At 43.8% G+C, this 16,633-nt stretch overlaps 1 protein-coding gene across 2 annotated transcripts in view; it reads left to right on the top strand.

Moving 5' to 3' along the window:
• LOC118208883 (glutamate receptor ionotropic, kainate 1-like) overlaps positions 1-16,633 on the top strand; it is a 53,508-nt gene that overhangs the window by 27,230 nt on the left and 9,645 nt on the right. The window contains exons 4-13 of one of the 2 annotated variants that reach the window (XM_035383841.1): positions 274-455; positions 2,960-3,013; positions 4,150-4,323; positions 5,196-5,339; positions 9,026-9,133; positions 9,482-9,526; positions 12,270-12,383; positions 12,549-12,752; positions 13,723-13,946; positions 16,118-16,236. In XM_035383841.1, coding sequence (XP_035239732.1) covers positions 274-455; positions 2,960-3,013; positions 4,150-4,323; positions 5,196-5,339; positions 9,026-9,133; positions 9,482-9,526; positions 12,270-12,383; positions 12,549-12,752; positions 13,723-13,946; positions 16,118-16,236 — 1,368 coding nt within the window. The remainder of the gene's footprint in view (positions 1-273; positions 456-2,959; positions 3,014-4,149; positions 4,324-5,195; positions 5,340-9,025; positions 9,134-9,481; positions 9,527-12,269; positions 12,384-12,548; positions 12,753-13,722; positions 13,947-16,117; positions 16,237-16,633) is intronic. The other variant, XM_035383842.1, reaches the window with a different exon arrangement.

Raw genomic sequence — 16,633 nt, 5'->3', positions numbered from 1 at the left:
ACACACATACACTTACGCACACACACACACACACACTCATGTACGCACGCACGCACACACACACACACACTCACACACACATGCACCCGCGCTCGCCTGCTCGCACATACACACACACACGTTTATATGTACAGTACACATACAGTATATACATATAATAAAGAGATTAATAGACAGGTGCTCCTTGCTTTTTGACTAACTGCTTTGTATGTCCCTTTTTTATGATGACGCATTATATATATACACTCTTTTTCTTTTCTTTTTTTCTTACAGGTCTGATTCGTCTGCAGGAGCTGATCAAGGCGCCGTCCAGGTACAACATTAAAATCAAAATCCGTCAGCTCCCGACCGGGAACAAGGACGCCCGGCCGCTCCTGAAGGAGATGAAGAAGGGGAAGGAGTTCTACGTGATCTTCGACTGCTCTTACCAGACCGCTGCGGTCATTCTCAAACAGGCGAGTGAAACGCGGTCTGTGTCTGCTTCTGTCTCTGTTCACCCGAGGGGGGACGGTGTAGAGCCAAGGGGTCTCCAGTCAGCACCGGATTCAACTAATTAACTTATCGTAGTCTTATTGTGTCTTAGCTGCTGCTTGTATTTTTTGCACAGACTGCATTGTTGCTGTTCGCGTTTGTGTTAGTGTTAATCAGTTTAACCTACAGGGTCCAAGTTGAACTATGCGGTTGTTCCCGGCACTTGGAACGGTACTTCTCTCTAGGGTTTTCGACACACTTGTCCCTGGTTATGGTTGTACACTTTGTTGTACGTCGCTCTGGATAAGAGCGTCTGCCAAATGCCTGTAGTGTAATGTAATGTAGTCTTCGATGAAGTTGTTGACGAGTAGAGTCAGGCGTCTTAGCAGTGGGCTAAAACAAATACCTGCACCCACAGCAGCCATTAATTAATGTTAACAGTTACATTAGTTAATGCCAATTCATATTTGGATTAAAAATACAGCGCATGTATCATCTCATGTTCACTAATTATTATTATTAAGTTTATCTTATGTTTTGGTAATGTGTGCATAATAATGTAACTAATACTTTAGTTAATGTATTTGTTCACTAACTGTTTTAGTTAACTAACTAAATTTCATGCTTATTTAATGTATTTCATACATCATTAATTCATGTTAACGGCTACATTAGTTAATGGCAATTCATGTGACCTTATTGTTAAGTGTTACCAGTATGTTGTACTTACGTACGATATGTACTTACGTATGTACTATATGCCTGCATGTTATTTTGTAAATACAGAATGCCTATTACTTTTAATCATATTGGTAAAGGATTTAAAATGGCCACCGGAGAGGAAATTAAACGTCTTACTCTGCTTATAACTTTGAATCCCACCTGATATGAAATGGAAAAACAGCCTTGGGAAGCTGAGAAGTAGGTCAGAGTAAATCTTGGGGATTCTTGGATTCCGGGTCTTGTGCATTTTGAAGATAGAAAAGCAGGGGAGTAAATTTGGGATGGATTTGCATTCTGCCTTCTAACGCTTTTCTTGAAAAGCCTCATTAGGCTCAATTTGCTTTTTCTGAGGCGGAGAGAGTCGCGTGTCCAGGTGTGCTTCCCTAGCGTGTGCGCTAAACGCTAGCTCACGTCCTGCTGCTGTCAGATCCTCATTTGTGGTGTTTAGCGCTGACGAAAAAAAAAACTCAGTGACAGCAACCCCAAAGGACAAGACTTGTCTGAATGCTTACGCTTGTCTAAATATGATCTTTACAGAGTACTTCCATACAGAAATAGAACTAACAAATAACAGATTTGCATAAGATACATCAGAACTGTGCTGGAAGCGTTGGCAATCTCTCCGTCCTCACTATAGACGAGGACAGAGAAACCCATTTAGACTACATGCACCGTATGAGAAGGTGCTGTAAACACGTATTGCCGAAAAAAGCTGAACGACCGGCATAGTTCCTCCATAAAAATGAAAAAAGAGAACTGAAAATGCATAAAAGTGTGCATTGGATGGAGAAAAGCAGACCCTACATGAGCATTTTCACACCATATATTTTTATGCTCTCCTGTGGATGGAAGGCCACTGCATATCATCCATTTGAATGCATCCACGTGGCCCGCAGGTGATTACTCGTCTATATTTCCTTTACATCTCACGCTTGACGTTTATCAGTCTCAGGAGCTATACGTTTTTTTTTTTTTTTCTTTTTACCCTGGCAGCGATGAGCCACTTTCCCATGTCTACGGAGAGCCCGTCTCTGGCCAGACGTGTGTACAAATATAAAACCGAGCACTGTGAAGAGCGGGAATAATAGGAAATGGCAGAGGCGTGTTTGGGGGGGCGGGGGGGGGGAATAGCCTTTGAATATTAAACTGGCATTCGGAGAGCCATAAGCTCACGCGGAGCACTCAAATCCATAATGAGCACAATCTGTTGAACGCGCCGCGCCGATGCTCCCTACCTGACGGGCCGTCCCGCCGCCGTTTAGCGGGCGGACGCGTGATTTGCGTGGAAAGTGCTGAAAGCAGCATTTGGTGGGACAGCTGTGTGAAGCCCTGTCTATCGGTTCCTCTCGGGTGTGGCGGCCAACCGAAGCGCTTGTGTCTCATTGCAGCTTTCCGCCGCGGCGTGAAGCGGAAGCCTGACCGTGCCCGTCCGGCCAGCAGCCATTTAAAGAAACGCACGATTGGCCATAGCGTCACCCGGGGATGGACTGTTCATGTCGCTAGGGTTCTCCCTGTTTCATACTAGCGCAGCAGCGACTCCTTATGGTTCGCCTGTGCTACTGCAGAGGAAGCGCAGCCTGGTAGCACAGTGCTGCTCTGTAGTGTGAAATTATGCGGTGTCTTTTAGAGGTTGCTGCTGTGCTCTGCCGAATTCGCTGGGGATTCTGCTTTGGGCGAACCTAAAACTGGATGTTCCAAACTGTGATAAAAACAGGAGAGGTAAAAATGAAAAAATGAGAAACAATAACCATTGTCCTTTCTGCAGATCTTGTCCATGGGGATGATGACAGAATACTACCATTTTTTCTTCACTACTCTAGTAAGTACACAGCGTGTATATGTACAGTAAGTGAACAGTGCATGCAAACCTTTATGATATTGCTTTGTGGTATACCATGATATAATCTTTCTCAAAATGGTGTCATTAATATTACAATTAATTTGTTTTTTCTCTAAGATTACTTATTGATCCAGCCTAGCAGCATTTCCTTAAAGGAACGTCATCTCTATTGTCTAGCCAGGCTTCCTGAGCCTCAACTGTGCCAAGCTCTGATTTTAGCCTTTGCAAACTCATTTGCCACCCTATTGTGCTTTGTGACCTGTTTTATAAGAGGGAAGGTGGCCCTTTGCAGCCCTTGTTAAGCTCAGTGTTTGAAGAGCCGCATGCTCTCAGAGAATATGATGAGAAGTGAAAAGGTGTGAAAACGTAATGACCAGAGCAGACCGTTCAGCTCGACTAGGCTGACAGTGAGCACCTATACCTGGGCTTCCCTGGGGCCCTGGGCGTGCTGGTTTTCTTTGTTACCGGTTGATCAACTAAAGCAGTTTACTCTACAGTTGTCTCACCTCACTGGGTGTATTGACCTTAAATTGGTTGCCGATAATAAGGCGAAAACATAATCAAGCAAATCCTGCTGCCTTCATGGACCAGGGCTGGTCTAGAGAGTGTGGATCTGAATGTAAGCTCCCCAGAAGTAACCTGCACTGAATTTTCCACAGTAATTCGTGTACGCAACTCACTAACCGTTTCCTTGACTCGATTTATGTGATTTATACAGTCCAAAACATAATAAAATGATCTGTGATATAAAAGCTCTGTTCCGTTGCTGTGACCTTTTTAAACAAACAGACTGCCTGCCTCTTATTCAGTGTCCTGTCCCATTGCTGTAACCCTTTAAAACAGAGGTGGGGGGTGCTGTGTACCTCTTATTCAGTGTCCTGTCCCATTGCTGTAACCCTTTAAAACAGAAGTGGGGGGGGGGGGGGGGCTGGCTGCTTGCTCCTTATTCAGTGTCCTGTTCCGTTGCTGTAACCCTTTAAAACAGAAGTGGAGGGGGGGGGGGGGGGCTGCTTGCTCCTTATTCAGTGTCCTGTCCCGTTGCTGTAACCCTTTAAAACAGAGGTGGGGGGCTGTTGCGTACCTCTTATATTCACTGTCCTGTCCCGTTGCTGCAGGACCTGTTTGCGTTGGATCTGGAGCCTTACAGATACAGCGGCGTGAACATGACCGGGTTCCGCCTCCTCAACATTGACAACGCACAAGTGGCCTCCGTGGTGGAGAAGTGGTCGATGGAGCGTCTGCAGGCCCCGCCCAAACCCGAGAGCGGACTTCTGGACGACATGATGACGGTTAGAGTTTTCATTCGTCTGCCTGTTCAGTCACTCAGTTCATTAAGTAGTTCATTATGGTTCCACTTTTACGTTAACAGGCTGTAATAACTGTGTAATTACACTCTTACTGCAGATGTAGGTTGAGCGAAACTGCGGTGTGTGCATGCATCATTACATAATAGATGCTGTAAAAACTATTTGCTTTGGTGCTTCAAATGTGGCTTTCAAAATTAACTGCAGTCAAACCATAATATTTCAAGTGTGAGGTAGCGATCGTAAGTGTGAGCTAGCAAATTAATTCCCCTTCATCCCAGAGCACAGAATCTTGACCATTCAAACATTCATAGTACATTGTAGGTACTGTGTAACAATATGTGTGTACATGATGGTTCCACTATAGCTACCTTTGCAGTTACAGTGTAACTACACATGTATTTGGGTCACATTTACAATAGTACACAACCAAATGTTCAGTATAAAGTCAACTGAAATGGAGCACTTCTAGCTAATGCGGCAAATGAAGTCACTAGAGAACTCACACAATAAACTGGTAGAATAGATTTTTTTGTGCATTAAAATAATTTTCATTAAAAACCCATTCAGAGTTTTTACAATAACACAGATGGTCCTGTGACCAACAAGGTAATCTCTTCTGTTTGAATTTCAGCGATATTGAAGAAAATTATGATGTGTTTCCCAGTGTTTCAAATTGCTTTCATGATGTCACACAGTATTTAGATTATTTTTGTAGCTAAGGTACGAGTCAATGCGGAATTAAGAACATCGGAATTCAGTCCGATATTCTTTGCGGAGAAGAGTTCCGCTCCAGCAGCCTGGCGTGTCAGCTGATCTCATAATTCCGTGCGTGTGCTTGCTTTTTTGCGCCGCAGACCGAGGCGGCGCTGATGTACGACGCCGTGTACATGGTCGCCGTGGCGTCGCAGCGGGCCAATCAGATGACCGTGAGCTCCCTGCAGTGCCACAGGCACAAGCCCTGGCGCTTCGGCCCGCGCTTCATGAACATGTTCAAAGAGGTACGTTTGGCGCAGGGGTCCGCCGGGTCTTGGCCTGGGGAACCTCAGAGTCCATTGGGTGTTTTTCCACCTTAAAATAAGGGGCCAGTGATTTGAGACATTTGGACTGAGAAGGCTGGGGAGGTGAGTTTTACTATGCAATCGACTGCGTTCATTTGTCAATTAAGTGCTGAGTATCGACATAATCCAGCACATCCTGTGCTCTCCTGGGTAAGGGGTCTGCGGTTTAGCTGGTGATTCACTGCCCTGTCTTCTCAATGCACCCCGTCTCTGTAAACTGCTCCCGCACAGATAGAGGACAGTATGAGGACCGTTATTCTCAAGACCAAAATATCAAAGTGTTTTTTGTAAGTACAGAGTATAAAAATTTGAAGAAGAAATAAATTCCTTTTCTTGTGCTGAATAAATGATTGCGGAAGGGGGGCCATGACGGCATATTGAGGTATTTTCAGGACAGTAACACTGCAATCCCAAATCCTCTCAAACTAATTCACTTGGGTGAAGCATCGCATCGTAAGTCAACCCTTTTCCCCACGTCTGGGTTGAAAGCCGTTGCCTGCCCGGGCTGTTCATCAAATGAATAATGGGCTTTAAATGAGTCCGCGGAAGCGTATTACGCAGTAATATTTCAAGCCCAGCCATGTTCCAAACATCCATAAATGCGTTTCCAGCCTTCTGTGCTCTGGATGGCTGTCAATGGCGGTTCTGTGGCCGCACCACATAGCTGCCAATGTGGAGTGAGCGGAGTCCAGCGCTGTCCAAGTAACAGAGTCTGGAGTATCTAAGAATCTGGAGTATCTAACACTCTGGTCCAAGCAGGGCTCTTATGTCCAAGTAACAGAGTCTGGAGTATCTAACACAGCAAGCAGCTTATACATACAGAGCTTGGAGGCAGTATAGCAAACGGTGACCAAAGTCTATGGCAAATCCAGGAAAATCAACAGGGGGTTTGGGGGGCAAGGTCGGAATTACTTGAAGTGAAATTACTGCGCTTCAGTTTAATTAATCGATGCCGGTGATTGAGACGGCCTACGCCGGACGCAGTGATTACGACTCGCTCGGCCTCCTCGTTTCCTTCGTCCATTAAAGCGGGAGAGGGAGGGATGAGCTGCTTAATGAAAGAGAGAAAGAGAATGAGTCGGGTTCCGGGGGTGACAGCATGCAGGGCCAAAGGCCACTGACTGGTCCCTGAATCACAGCTCTTATCTTCCCAAGCTGATAAGTATCGGCGCAGGGCAAGCTGTGTTGGAAACGTTTTTGTAATTCAAGGCTCAGTACTGGCTCTCAATAAATCGCATGCTGGGGCAGTGCAGTGGTTAGAGGGGTGGGCTTGTAACCGCCTGGGTTGCGGGTTTGACTCCCAAGTGGGGCACCTCTGGGGCACTTTTGAGCACTGCACTTCACCTGAAATATGTTATTGATTCCAGCCTTTTAAATAGGTAATAAGCCAGATGTGTGATTCTTGTTTATCAGACAATTGCTGCAGTATTGGATTTTAATAGCACACTTTATGCTTTTGCCATGTGTTCACTTAAATAGTCCAATTGTTTCTCTGCTGTTGGGTTCCTGATATGAAATGTAATAATGCTTGCTGTTCTAAATTACAGAATTGTGAAAGTCGTTAGCCAGTGCCTTTCTTAAAGCGTTTAAATTTATTCTGTGGCTTGAAAAATGTGCGTTCACATCTTCTTTACAGTAGACTGTGTTTCATTTACAGCCAGCTGTACTCCTTCATACCTCAGTTTGATACATGGTCTCTGTGCCGGTGTCATGAAGAGTCTTTCTCCACTTTATTGCTTGCATGTTTATTATTGATAACTATCAGGACAGATAGCCCTGGGCACCCGCTTCAGTGTTTGCTCTGTCGTCGAGGGTGGGACGAGGGGGGGGGGGGTGTTGGGTGGTGGGTGGTTGGGGGGGACCATTAAGTCCAGAATCACCTCTGGCACTGCAGACTTTATTGTCGCTCTTTATTTTAATCATACTTTAAGGCCTGGAAGGGAGATAGACTTCATAATGATGTAGATTACTCTCGCTCTTGAGTGATTACACACCGAGGCCTGCTCTCGCTGCTGGTGGCTGAGAAAGGTGTGGAATTGTGTTGAGAGTGGCACAGTCCAGTGCCTCTGGAACCCCCTGCCCCTAGAGCCTCGACAGCACAGCTGTCAGAAAACCTATGGCCTTCACCACACACACACAAAGAAGAAGAAGGCTCTAGTGGGATAATCGCTCTGGATAGTGTGCGGTAACTGAATTCCTGGGATTAGAATTACGCACATAATGTTTATATAATGGCATGTCTGGTTAGGAGTTAAACGCAAAATAATTGTTTGTGAGAAGTTAGGCTGTGGTGTAAATTCTGTCACATTTTTGTCATTAAAATGTAGTGTATTTGAACTCCCGCTGGAGATAAGGTGCATAAGGGTTTAACAGTTAATACAATTTTATTCAGTGGTTTACAGCAGGGGAAACAGATATGTGGGTGGAAAAAAAAAAAGTGATAAATAGGAAAATTTGTTTTTCACCCAGGCAAAGGGTTTTTGATTGAAGGCTTGAAGTGGTCTCTTTGGCATTTCTTCTTTTAGATTTGCAAATGATTGATTACGCGGAGGCTGCCTTTCGCAAAGACAATTTCTCACCATACAGCTGAGTCCTGGAGCCCTCCCCTTCTGAACTAATGAACATTTAAGCTGACTGAGTGATACGGCAGAGCAGACTCCATTATGGCCGGCATTAACAATCTGAGGACTAATCCGACTTCTCTCTGAGCAGTTTCCGGCCCCAGGGCTCAGGGAACCAAAACTAGCAAGGAAAGCTTGACCCCGACCAGACCCCCACAATATCCAGAACCCGAAGTCACGTTTATAGACCCCAAAGAGCTTAGAGTTGTGGATGGGTCTCCCTTAGGTGTCCTTGGATTGATTTTCTGAAAAATATTAAATGCTTTTATAATTAATGAAAATATGATAGATTGTAACGTTAATAGAGTAATGAATCAATACATGTAATTAGGGCCACCGGTTTGTCTACCCTTGTTTTTGCGCATGGTACTTCAGTCCTCTGCTGTCTAGAGGTCGTGATAGCCTCTTTGGCCAGCCAAACAGTTGTCCCATTTGCACCACCTCAATATCTCTAAGTTGATGAAGTAATTGCTACTAATTAAGCACAGACGATGATTGACAATGATGATTGACAACGATGTTTGCGAGCAACACTTTGTGTTAAATTAAGTTTGATTATTTCCTACTGTGGACATGCTGCAGTATTTTTAAATGTTGTCGAGGGGAATGTCAGGTTTTGTTAGAAGTAGTGGTAAACGGCCAAATAAAAAATGAGAGCAGTTGAAACTATGTATGGCATGCAATAATGCATATCTGAAATGAAATTAATGGTCAGACCTGTCTGCCAATTTAATTTAGATTCTTGTGCAAATTCAAACATGAGAAGGTAACAAAGGCAAAATTAACTCCAATGTAAGTTATACGACCGATTCCATTGCATTCTTCCATTTCATAATTCATTGCATATTTTCTTTGCTTCTGTGAGATTTCGCCCCCTGTCTAGGGTAAGATTTGGTGCCCTATTTGGGGTGAGATTTTGGGATGTGGCTGATGGAGAATGAACGCCTGACTCCCTCCACCTGTCTCCCCCTCGCCCCCGCTCCCCCCACCCTTGTCTCCACCCAGGCTCAGTGGAACGGTCTGACGGGACTTATAGTCATAAACAAGACGGACGGCCTGCGGAAGGAGTTTGACTTGGACGTCATCAGTCTCAAGGAGGACGGCATGGAAAAGGTAACCGGCACATTTCCTGTTAGCCAGGGTGCATGCTGGGAAAACATTACACTGAGTAAATTTATATTTTGTGGGCATTTTACATGTATACATTGCAGCACATCCTTTACAAAGAATAAATGAATAAATTCATTTAATAAATAATGTGTTTCTCAAAGCCATTTTGCACATGAGGTTGCGTACAGCCACTGGTGCACATATAAAATGTATTGCATAGTATTTTTTTCTAGTCATTTCAGTTTTTAAAATAGAAAACCCAACATTGTGACAAAGTGTGCCTGCCTGCTGCAGTTGAATTGTGGAATGACATCACTCCATTCATATTCTTCTCCCCCCTCTTTCGCAAAGACGTCTGTCGAGGGCACTAACCGCCTAAATAAAGTGTGGAAAAAGGTTTGTAAAGTGGCCCCCTGCAGTGGTATCTTTCGTGTGATTGTTGTGTTTCCCCCACGGCCGAAAGAAAAAAAACCCCCTCCCCCTCCCCCTCCCCCTCCCCCTCCCCCTCCCCCTCCCCCTCCCTTCTGTCTCTCCCTTCCCCTGCTAATCTCCAATGGAGACAGGGGCGCAGGACAACAGCTTCCCGTGTTGTTGCTACCGTGTGACACCTCAACGACCGCATCACTCAGGGAAGAGCCCCCGTTTGTCACGGGGGACTCCGCTAAGCCGCTGACGGATGTTCAGATAACGCCGCGAACAGCGTTTTTTTTTTTTTTTTCTTTTCCGCGCGACGGATGAGCGCGTCCGTTACTGTGAGGGGAAACGGCTGCTGAACAGACGCATTAAGCGCGCGTTTACGGCCCGGTTAATGAAAGTACAATGAAACGGCGATGAGGAGGCAGATGCTCTCCTCTCTCACCCTCTGACCTGTTTTCTCCTGACATTCTTAAGAGCGAAACCTCTGTGATTGCTGGAGTCAATCAGCTCCCTCGCTGGTTGTTTTCTCCACACAGATGCATCGGTAATGCTTCCCTTCACAGTCCCCTAAGTACTCTGTATTTACCAGGTAAATATGCGGTAAGAAATAGTGCATAATTGGATAATTACCACTCAGAAAAAAATAGGTAAATGCTAAGAAACCAACACTGAAAGACCTGCTTTCTAAAGAGATGTTTCCAAGACAGTGTTACCTAAATTCCTAGGGAGTATACAATTAAATTCAGGCTATAACCAACCTAAACCTTTGATAAGGTAGTCACTTGTAGGTAATAGAGGAAGTCTTTCAGTTTTAGTATTTTCCTATTTTTTCAAGTGGCATTTATCCTATTCTTACCACATAGTTACCGATGCAGCCGCTGCGCCCCATTCATTGCCACAGAATACAGTAATTCCATCCATCCATTTTCTGTACCCGCTCATCCTGGGCAGGGTCACGTGGGGTGCTGGAGCATATCCCAGCATGCATTGGGCGACAGGCAGGAATATGCCCTGGACTGGCCGCCAATCTATCGCAGGGCACACACACTGTTCACACACATGCTCATGCCTATGAGCAATTTAGAATCTCCGGTTAGCCTACCTGCATGTCTTTGGTCCGTGGGAGAAAACTCAAGTACCCAGAGGAAACCAGAATACAGTAGTCAATACAGGTCTAAAATGCACCAAGCGGTTAGATTAATTCTCCAGTATGCATTTGTCAGGTTAGCTTCATGTCTATGAACTTTAAAACGGATTATTTCCTAGGGAGTAAAAATCACACTGATACTTCAAATACTCAATGGTCTTCAGCTGTCAAACACTGCACCTCCATCCCTATAATAACTCATGTAAATGTATTGTAACAGACATAAGAAAACTGAATAATGCAACACTGCTTAATACATGGTTCAGACTGTGTTTAAGAAATAACTGAACATAGAAGATCTTTCTCCAAGCTCCCAAACAGGATGGTTCTGCATCTGAACCCGTTTGCCATTTGAATACATATACATATGGTGCATTTTGCTATTGACTCTGAAGTTACTAAGAAACTGCTGATTTTTCCAGTTAACTCCTTTAGCCCCTGGGTGAGTGTCCCGTGGGTGAGATCATGGTCTGTTCTCAGTGCTTTCTCCTCTCTCATTTCTCTAACTGATCACAGGAATTTAGAACTCCAGAGTCCAGAGTTTGGGAATAACGGATGGAGTTTGAATGGGAAATCAATCTCAATCAAACCAGAGTTCGTAATGCAAACAAGAAAAAGCATTAATCCATTTTACTCTTATCCTTTATGGATGTGGATTTAATGTTGTTCATAATTGCAATGTCTGGTTGAATCTCAGTATGTGTTTACGCATTCTTCCAAGACACGGTATATATATTATTTGTTGAAGCGTGTGAAAAAGGGGGTTGTGTTTAAACCTCTGGTGCTGTTCATTCTCATAAGCAATCCACTTTGGTAAAAGGTGTGTGGTTGTATTTTTCATGTTGTTTATTTTTTTTTTGCCTGAAATTTGAAATTCATTTTACCGGTAGAGCATATATGTATTGACTTAACCTCCCCAAATGTTTGTGATCACTTTTTAAAGGAGAGGTGCAACACTTATAAGTGATTGTTGGTAAGATTTAGAAAGTGTAAAATTAGAGTTTTGACTTTTATTTTTTAAGTTCATGGCAGGGGGCTTTATGGTTGCTAGGCATGCTGGGAGATTGTAGTGCTCTCTTGAAGATTGACCTCTGGGACATGCGGTTCCCCGCTCGGCTTGGCGAAATAGAGAACTTGCTTTATTAATTAAACTTTAGCAGAGTTTTTGGCTTATATTAGTGATCAAATGTACTCTGACGGAGTGAAATTAGCATTTAACTATGAACAGACCCATTCCCGAGTCCTCTTTGCACACCATTGCCTCTTTAAATATAGTAAATTAAGTCTAGTACAACAGTTCATCATACATTGGTATGAATACTGACATGTTACTCTTTCTGCACTTGGAGCTGTGCTTTGGTAGTATTTATATGAGTTTGTTTTAGACATGAAAGTGTTACATGTTTGCTATAGTTCTAGTTTCAGGTTTACACTGTCGCACACAAAAGGGTTACACAGAACTTCCTTTATAATTTCATATTGTGTGTTACTTGTGTTTTTTTTGTGCTTTTTCTTGATGGTCGTTGACCTTCACGGTTGGTGTGTTAAGACATGGTTCTTGGGATTGCGTTATAGATTGGAGTCTGGAACTCCAACGGTGGCCTTAACTTGACTGACAGCAACAAGGAAAAGTCCACAAACGTCACGGATTCCATGGCGAACAGAACTCTGGTGGTCACCACTATTCTGGTAAGAATGAGTGGACAGAAGCATGCTTATATTTAGCATGTTTGGCAGTGAGTAATTTAAGTCATTTGATTTGCGACCTTCATTTTCAAAGTCACAAATTATTTAACAGACAGAGTCCTTCGTTTCTGGAATTAATTTTGTCTCTTATTTTATTCGTTTTTTTAGGAAAACCCATATGTAATGTACAAGAAGTCGGACAAACCCTTGTATGGCAACGACCGATTCGAGGGCTACTGCCTGGACCTGCTGAAAGAGCTGTCGAACATTCTTGGCTTCGCGTACGAGGTGAAGCTGGTGACGGACGGGAAGTACGGGGCGCAGAACGACAAGGGGGAGTGGAACGGCATGGTCCGAGAGCTTATAGACCACGTGAGTCCCGCCATTTCTGTCTGTGAATCTCACCCGAATGCCTGAGGGTACTGTAATTCCGTTTTATCTCAGCTTATAAAGGAAAGGGTTCGGGTGTATTTTACAGTAGGATGGCCCAACTGTCTGTCAGACAATGACAGGCTATTGGAACCTTTCATCAAGACAGTGACTGGAACATCTGTTACCATGCAACCACAATCACAATGTATTCGCTGTCGAACCCCGACTCTGGTGAGCTGCTGGGTAGTTCTGTGGTGTTTGCATTCAGGCTTGACGCGGTACTAGAGGTTCACAGGTTTCGGTGATTTTTGTTTACACATTAATAGCAACAATTTTAGACCTAAGAAACCAGGAGAGTCGAGTTGCATTGCATTCCATTTTAATTAACTGAGTAATAAACTGTCTAACTGCTCAATTAGGTGCTGAGGAACGATAAAAACCTGCGATCTCCTGGGCCAGAATTATGACCTCCCGGTCTATTGCAATTGAAGTAACACATTATGTAATTCAACTAGGGGAAAAAGTATATATTTTGTCAGACAATTTTTACCTTCCTCGAGGACGTTATGAAAAGACATCTGTCCGTCCATTTGTCTGTCTGTGAATGTTGTACCTGGAAAAGTAATGGTCGGATTGCCATGAAATTTGAGATGCACATTCATGTTCTGAGGAGGAAGGGACCTATTGATTTTGGTGTCCCCTTGACCTTTCCTGCAGTGTTACCTACCATCAGGCCAAACATTTCTCAAAAAGTGATGATTGGATTGGCAAGACATTTACTGTGGACATTCATGCGAGGGAGAATTGTTGTGCCGTGGCAGAGGTGTGCACTCTACTGAGTGCATTCTTTCTAGTTAGTAATGGACTCAGGGGTTTGAGTACAGTGTGAAGGCTAACCCTTTATTTATAGAATACTAATTCAGTGTCATTCGTGGCTCACATGACACTACTCCCGTTGTCGTGACGACAGGTAGCTGATCTAGCGGTGGCTCCGCTGACCATCACTTACGTGCGGGAGAAGGTGATCGATTTCTCCAAGCCGTTCATGACCCTGGGGATCAGCATCCTGTACCACAAGCCCAACGGCACCAACCCGGGGGTGTTCTCCTTCCTCAACCCGCTGTCCCCCGACATCTGGATGTACGTGCTGCTGGCGTGCCTGGGGGTCAGCTGCGTGCTGTTCGTCATCGCCAGGTAAGGCGCACCCCCCCCCCCCCCGACGTTATCGGGCTTGGAGTTCAGCTTCAGGGCTTTCCAACATGGCTTATTTGTGCTGACCGAAGGCATTACGAAATAAATTTGAATGAGGGTACAGGAAGCTTAGGGGGAAAAAATATATTGCTGCTCTTACAGAATATCATTCTTTCCACAAAAGGAGAGGTGGTTGTTTTGCGAAATAAATTTGAATGAGGGTACAGGAAGCTTCTGGGAAAAAAACATATTTCTGCTCTTACAGAATATCGTTCTTTCCACAAAAGGAGAGATGATTGTTTTGTTTTTTTTCTTGGCTCATGCTGTTCCATTTTGTAAAGGTTGAGTATTTTTAGTAGAGTGAAGCATTAGTCTTCATTAATTGCTCTCTTAGAGGGGTGGTTGTATGAGTGGGAATGCTCATAATCACCTAATTACCATCAGATGATGATTTTTTTTTCTTTCTTTAGATTTTTCAATAGGGTATGTAGATGAGCAGTTCCGAGGCTCTCTTTCGGATTAAAACACCTTCAGAGTGTCTCGCAGGCGGCGTGAAAATCTCACACCAGCTTTCTCTCTCTATCTCCAGGCTGAACAGCTGTGTGCACAAACTCCCCCGTCTCACCTAGCCAATTTGTCATTGTCTTTCGCACGCACGGCGAGATGTGTTCGGAGTCCGTCGTGCGCGGTCTCTCTCTCTCAGTCCCTATTGAAATCCTGCGTTTAACAGTCTGGAGGTGTTCGGAACAGCTGCCGGTAGCTGGCGAGACTAGCTGTCTTAAGCAGAGGGGAGCAAATGCTCTTGGGGGGGGGGGGGGGGGGGGTGAGTTTTGTTGTGGTGATTAAAATGTAAACCCTGTCTGCTTGGATCATCGTAATGGATGGCTGTAATCATCGGAGGCTGTTTGCTGTCTGCTTCTCTATGGTTTTTTTTTTTTTGGCGGTTTGGGTGTACGTGTGTATCGCGGAAACAATGTAGCTGTTCCCAAGGAACAAAACAGGCAAACTCGAACAGGTGACATGCCAAACAGATGCCTGCAGACCTCAAATTCAGCTCACCTGGTTTGTTACCACACAATTGCGAACGGACCTTACCAGCGCAGCGGTAGGGTCCAGTCACAGTAACCTCTCTATTTTAAAACCTGTTCTCTGAAAGTATATTTTTGGAAAGTACACTGCGTAAGTCACACATTTACCTTGAGGAAATTCCTTTTTCTCAGAATAACCTAAATTAATAAATGCAAATACCTTCTGTTTGCCCTGATTGCCATTTCAAGGACAGTTGAAAATTCAATAGCTAGCTTACAGGCAGTTTCATTATTGCCTATTTCAGTTGTTGGGATATATATATATATATATATATATATATATATATATATATATATATATCCTTTGTTGGCTTACCAGCCTCACCAGTGTTCTCTTTCTTCTTAATGATACTCCTAACAGTTGATTTTGGTTTGCCTAAGGTTAGCCTTTCTTATTTCTCAGCCACATAATGGCTTCCTTGACTTTTATTGGCACAACTGTGGTCCTCGTGTTGACAAACGGCAGGAACAGACTCCAAAGGCAATCAAAAGGCTAGGATCAATACTAGATACTGATAGCTCTCGTATACCTCCACCAAGGAAGCAATTGAAAACACCTGACTAATCAGAAACACCTGTGATGCCATTTGTCCCAAACATTATGACCCTGAAATGACTGTTTATAAAAAGTGTTGCAATTTATACATGGTGAAACCAAAATGTATAAAAATGGCCTTAAATAAATATATATTTGTTCAAAACATTATGGCACTCACTATATATACAATATATATTTCCTCTGACCTTATTACAAATATGGCAGTTTTTTCCCCAATATATACTGTATATAAATATATTTTCTTTTTTTGAAATTCCATCTCTGGTCTTATGTTGTATAATTACAGCTATAATACATTAGTGTCAAGTGTCATTTCAAAAGAACAGATTTGATTCATGGAGAGCAGAGGCTATGACATTATATGTGATGGAATTATTAAGTAAGGATGAAAATGATTTTTTATGTATATAAAAAAAGTATTATGCATGTAACTGTTGGACTGTTGGGCACATGCTTTTTTCAGTTACTTATTTATAAAGCGTCCTTTTTGAACGGTGTTTTAGGAAGTACGTTGTTCCCTGCTCCAGGTTCACGCCCTACGAGTGGTACAATCCACACCCCTGCAACCCGGACTCCGACGTAGTTGAGAACAACTTCACTCTGCTCAACAGCTTCTGGTTTGGAGTGGGAGCCCTCATGCAGCAAGGTACATGAGATGCTGTGCTGTGGGAAACATCAACCAGACGAAGTGGGAAGCCATTTTTATTTTAAAAAAGGGGAGTTTTGGTTGTGGGGTGGAAGGAGGGCAAGGGTCAATGCCCTTTTAATGCTTGATGTTTCTGATGAAAATGTGTCTGAAATTATCGCACACGTTAAAGTTTAATGTCCGACTTGCCAAGCCTGTCTGCTTGGTTAGGGCTCCTGTCTGAGAGTTTGCCTAGCATAACACTTTTTACCTCCACTTTACCTCCTCTAAACAGCCTCCTGAGTGCCTCAGAACACCTCCTCAGGCTGGCCTGGCAGTCAAGGTCCAAAGTTCACTTTCCCTGCTGTTTACTAGGGGTGTAAACCACCATAGGATACATTTGATTCTTGAGGCAACA

This window comes from Anguilla anguilla, chromosome 12 (genome assembly GCF_013347855.1).
Source record: "Anguilla anguilla isolate fAngAng1 chromosome 12, fAngAng1.pri, whole genome shotgun sequence".
NCBI classification, from domain to species: domain Eukaryota; kingdom Metazoa; phylum Chordata; class Actinopteri; order Anguilliformes; family Anguillidae; genus Anguilla; species Anguilla anguilla.
This window is presented reverse-complemented; position numbering and strand designations above follow the sequence as displayed.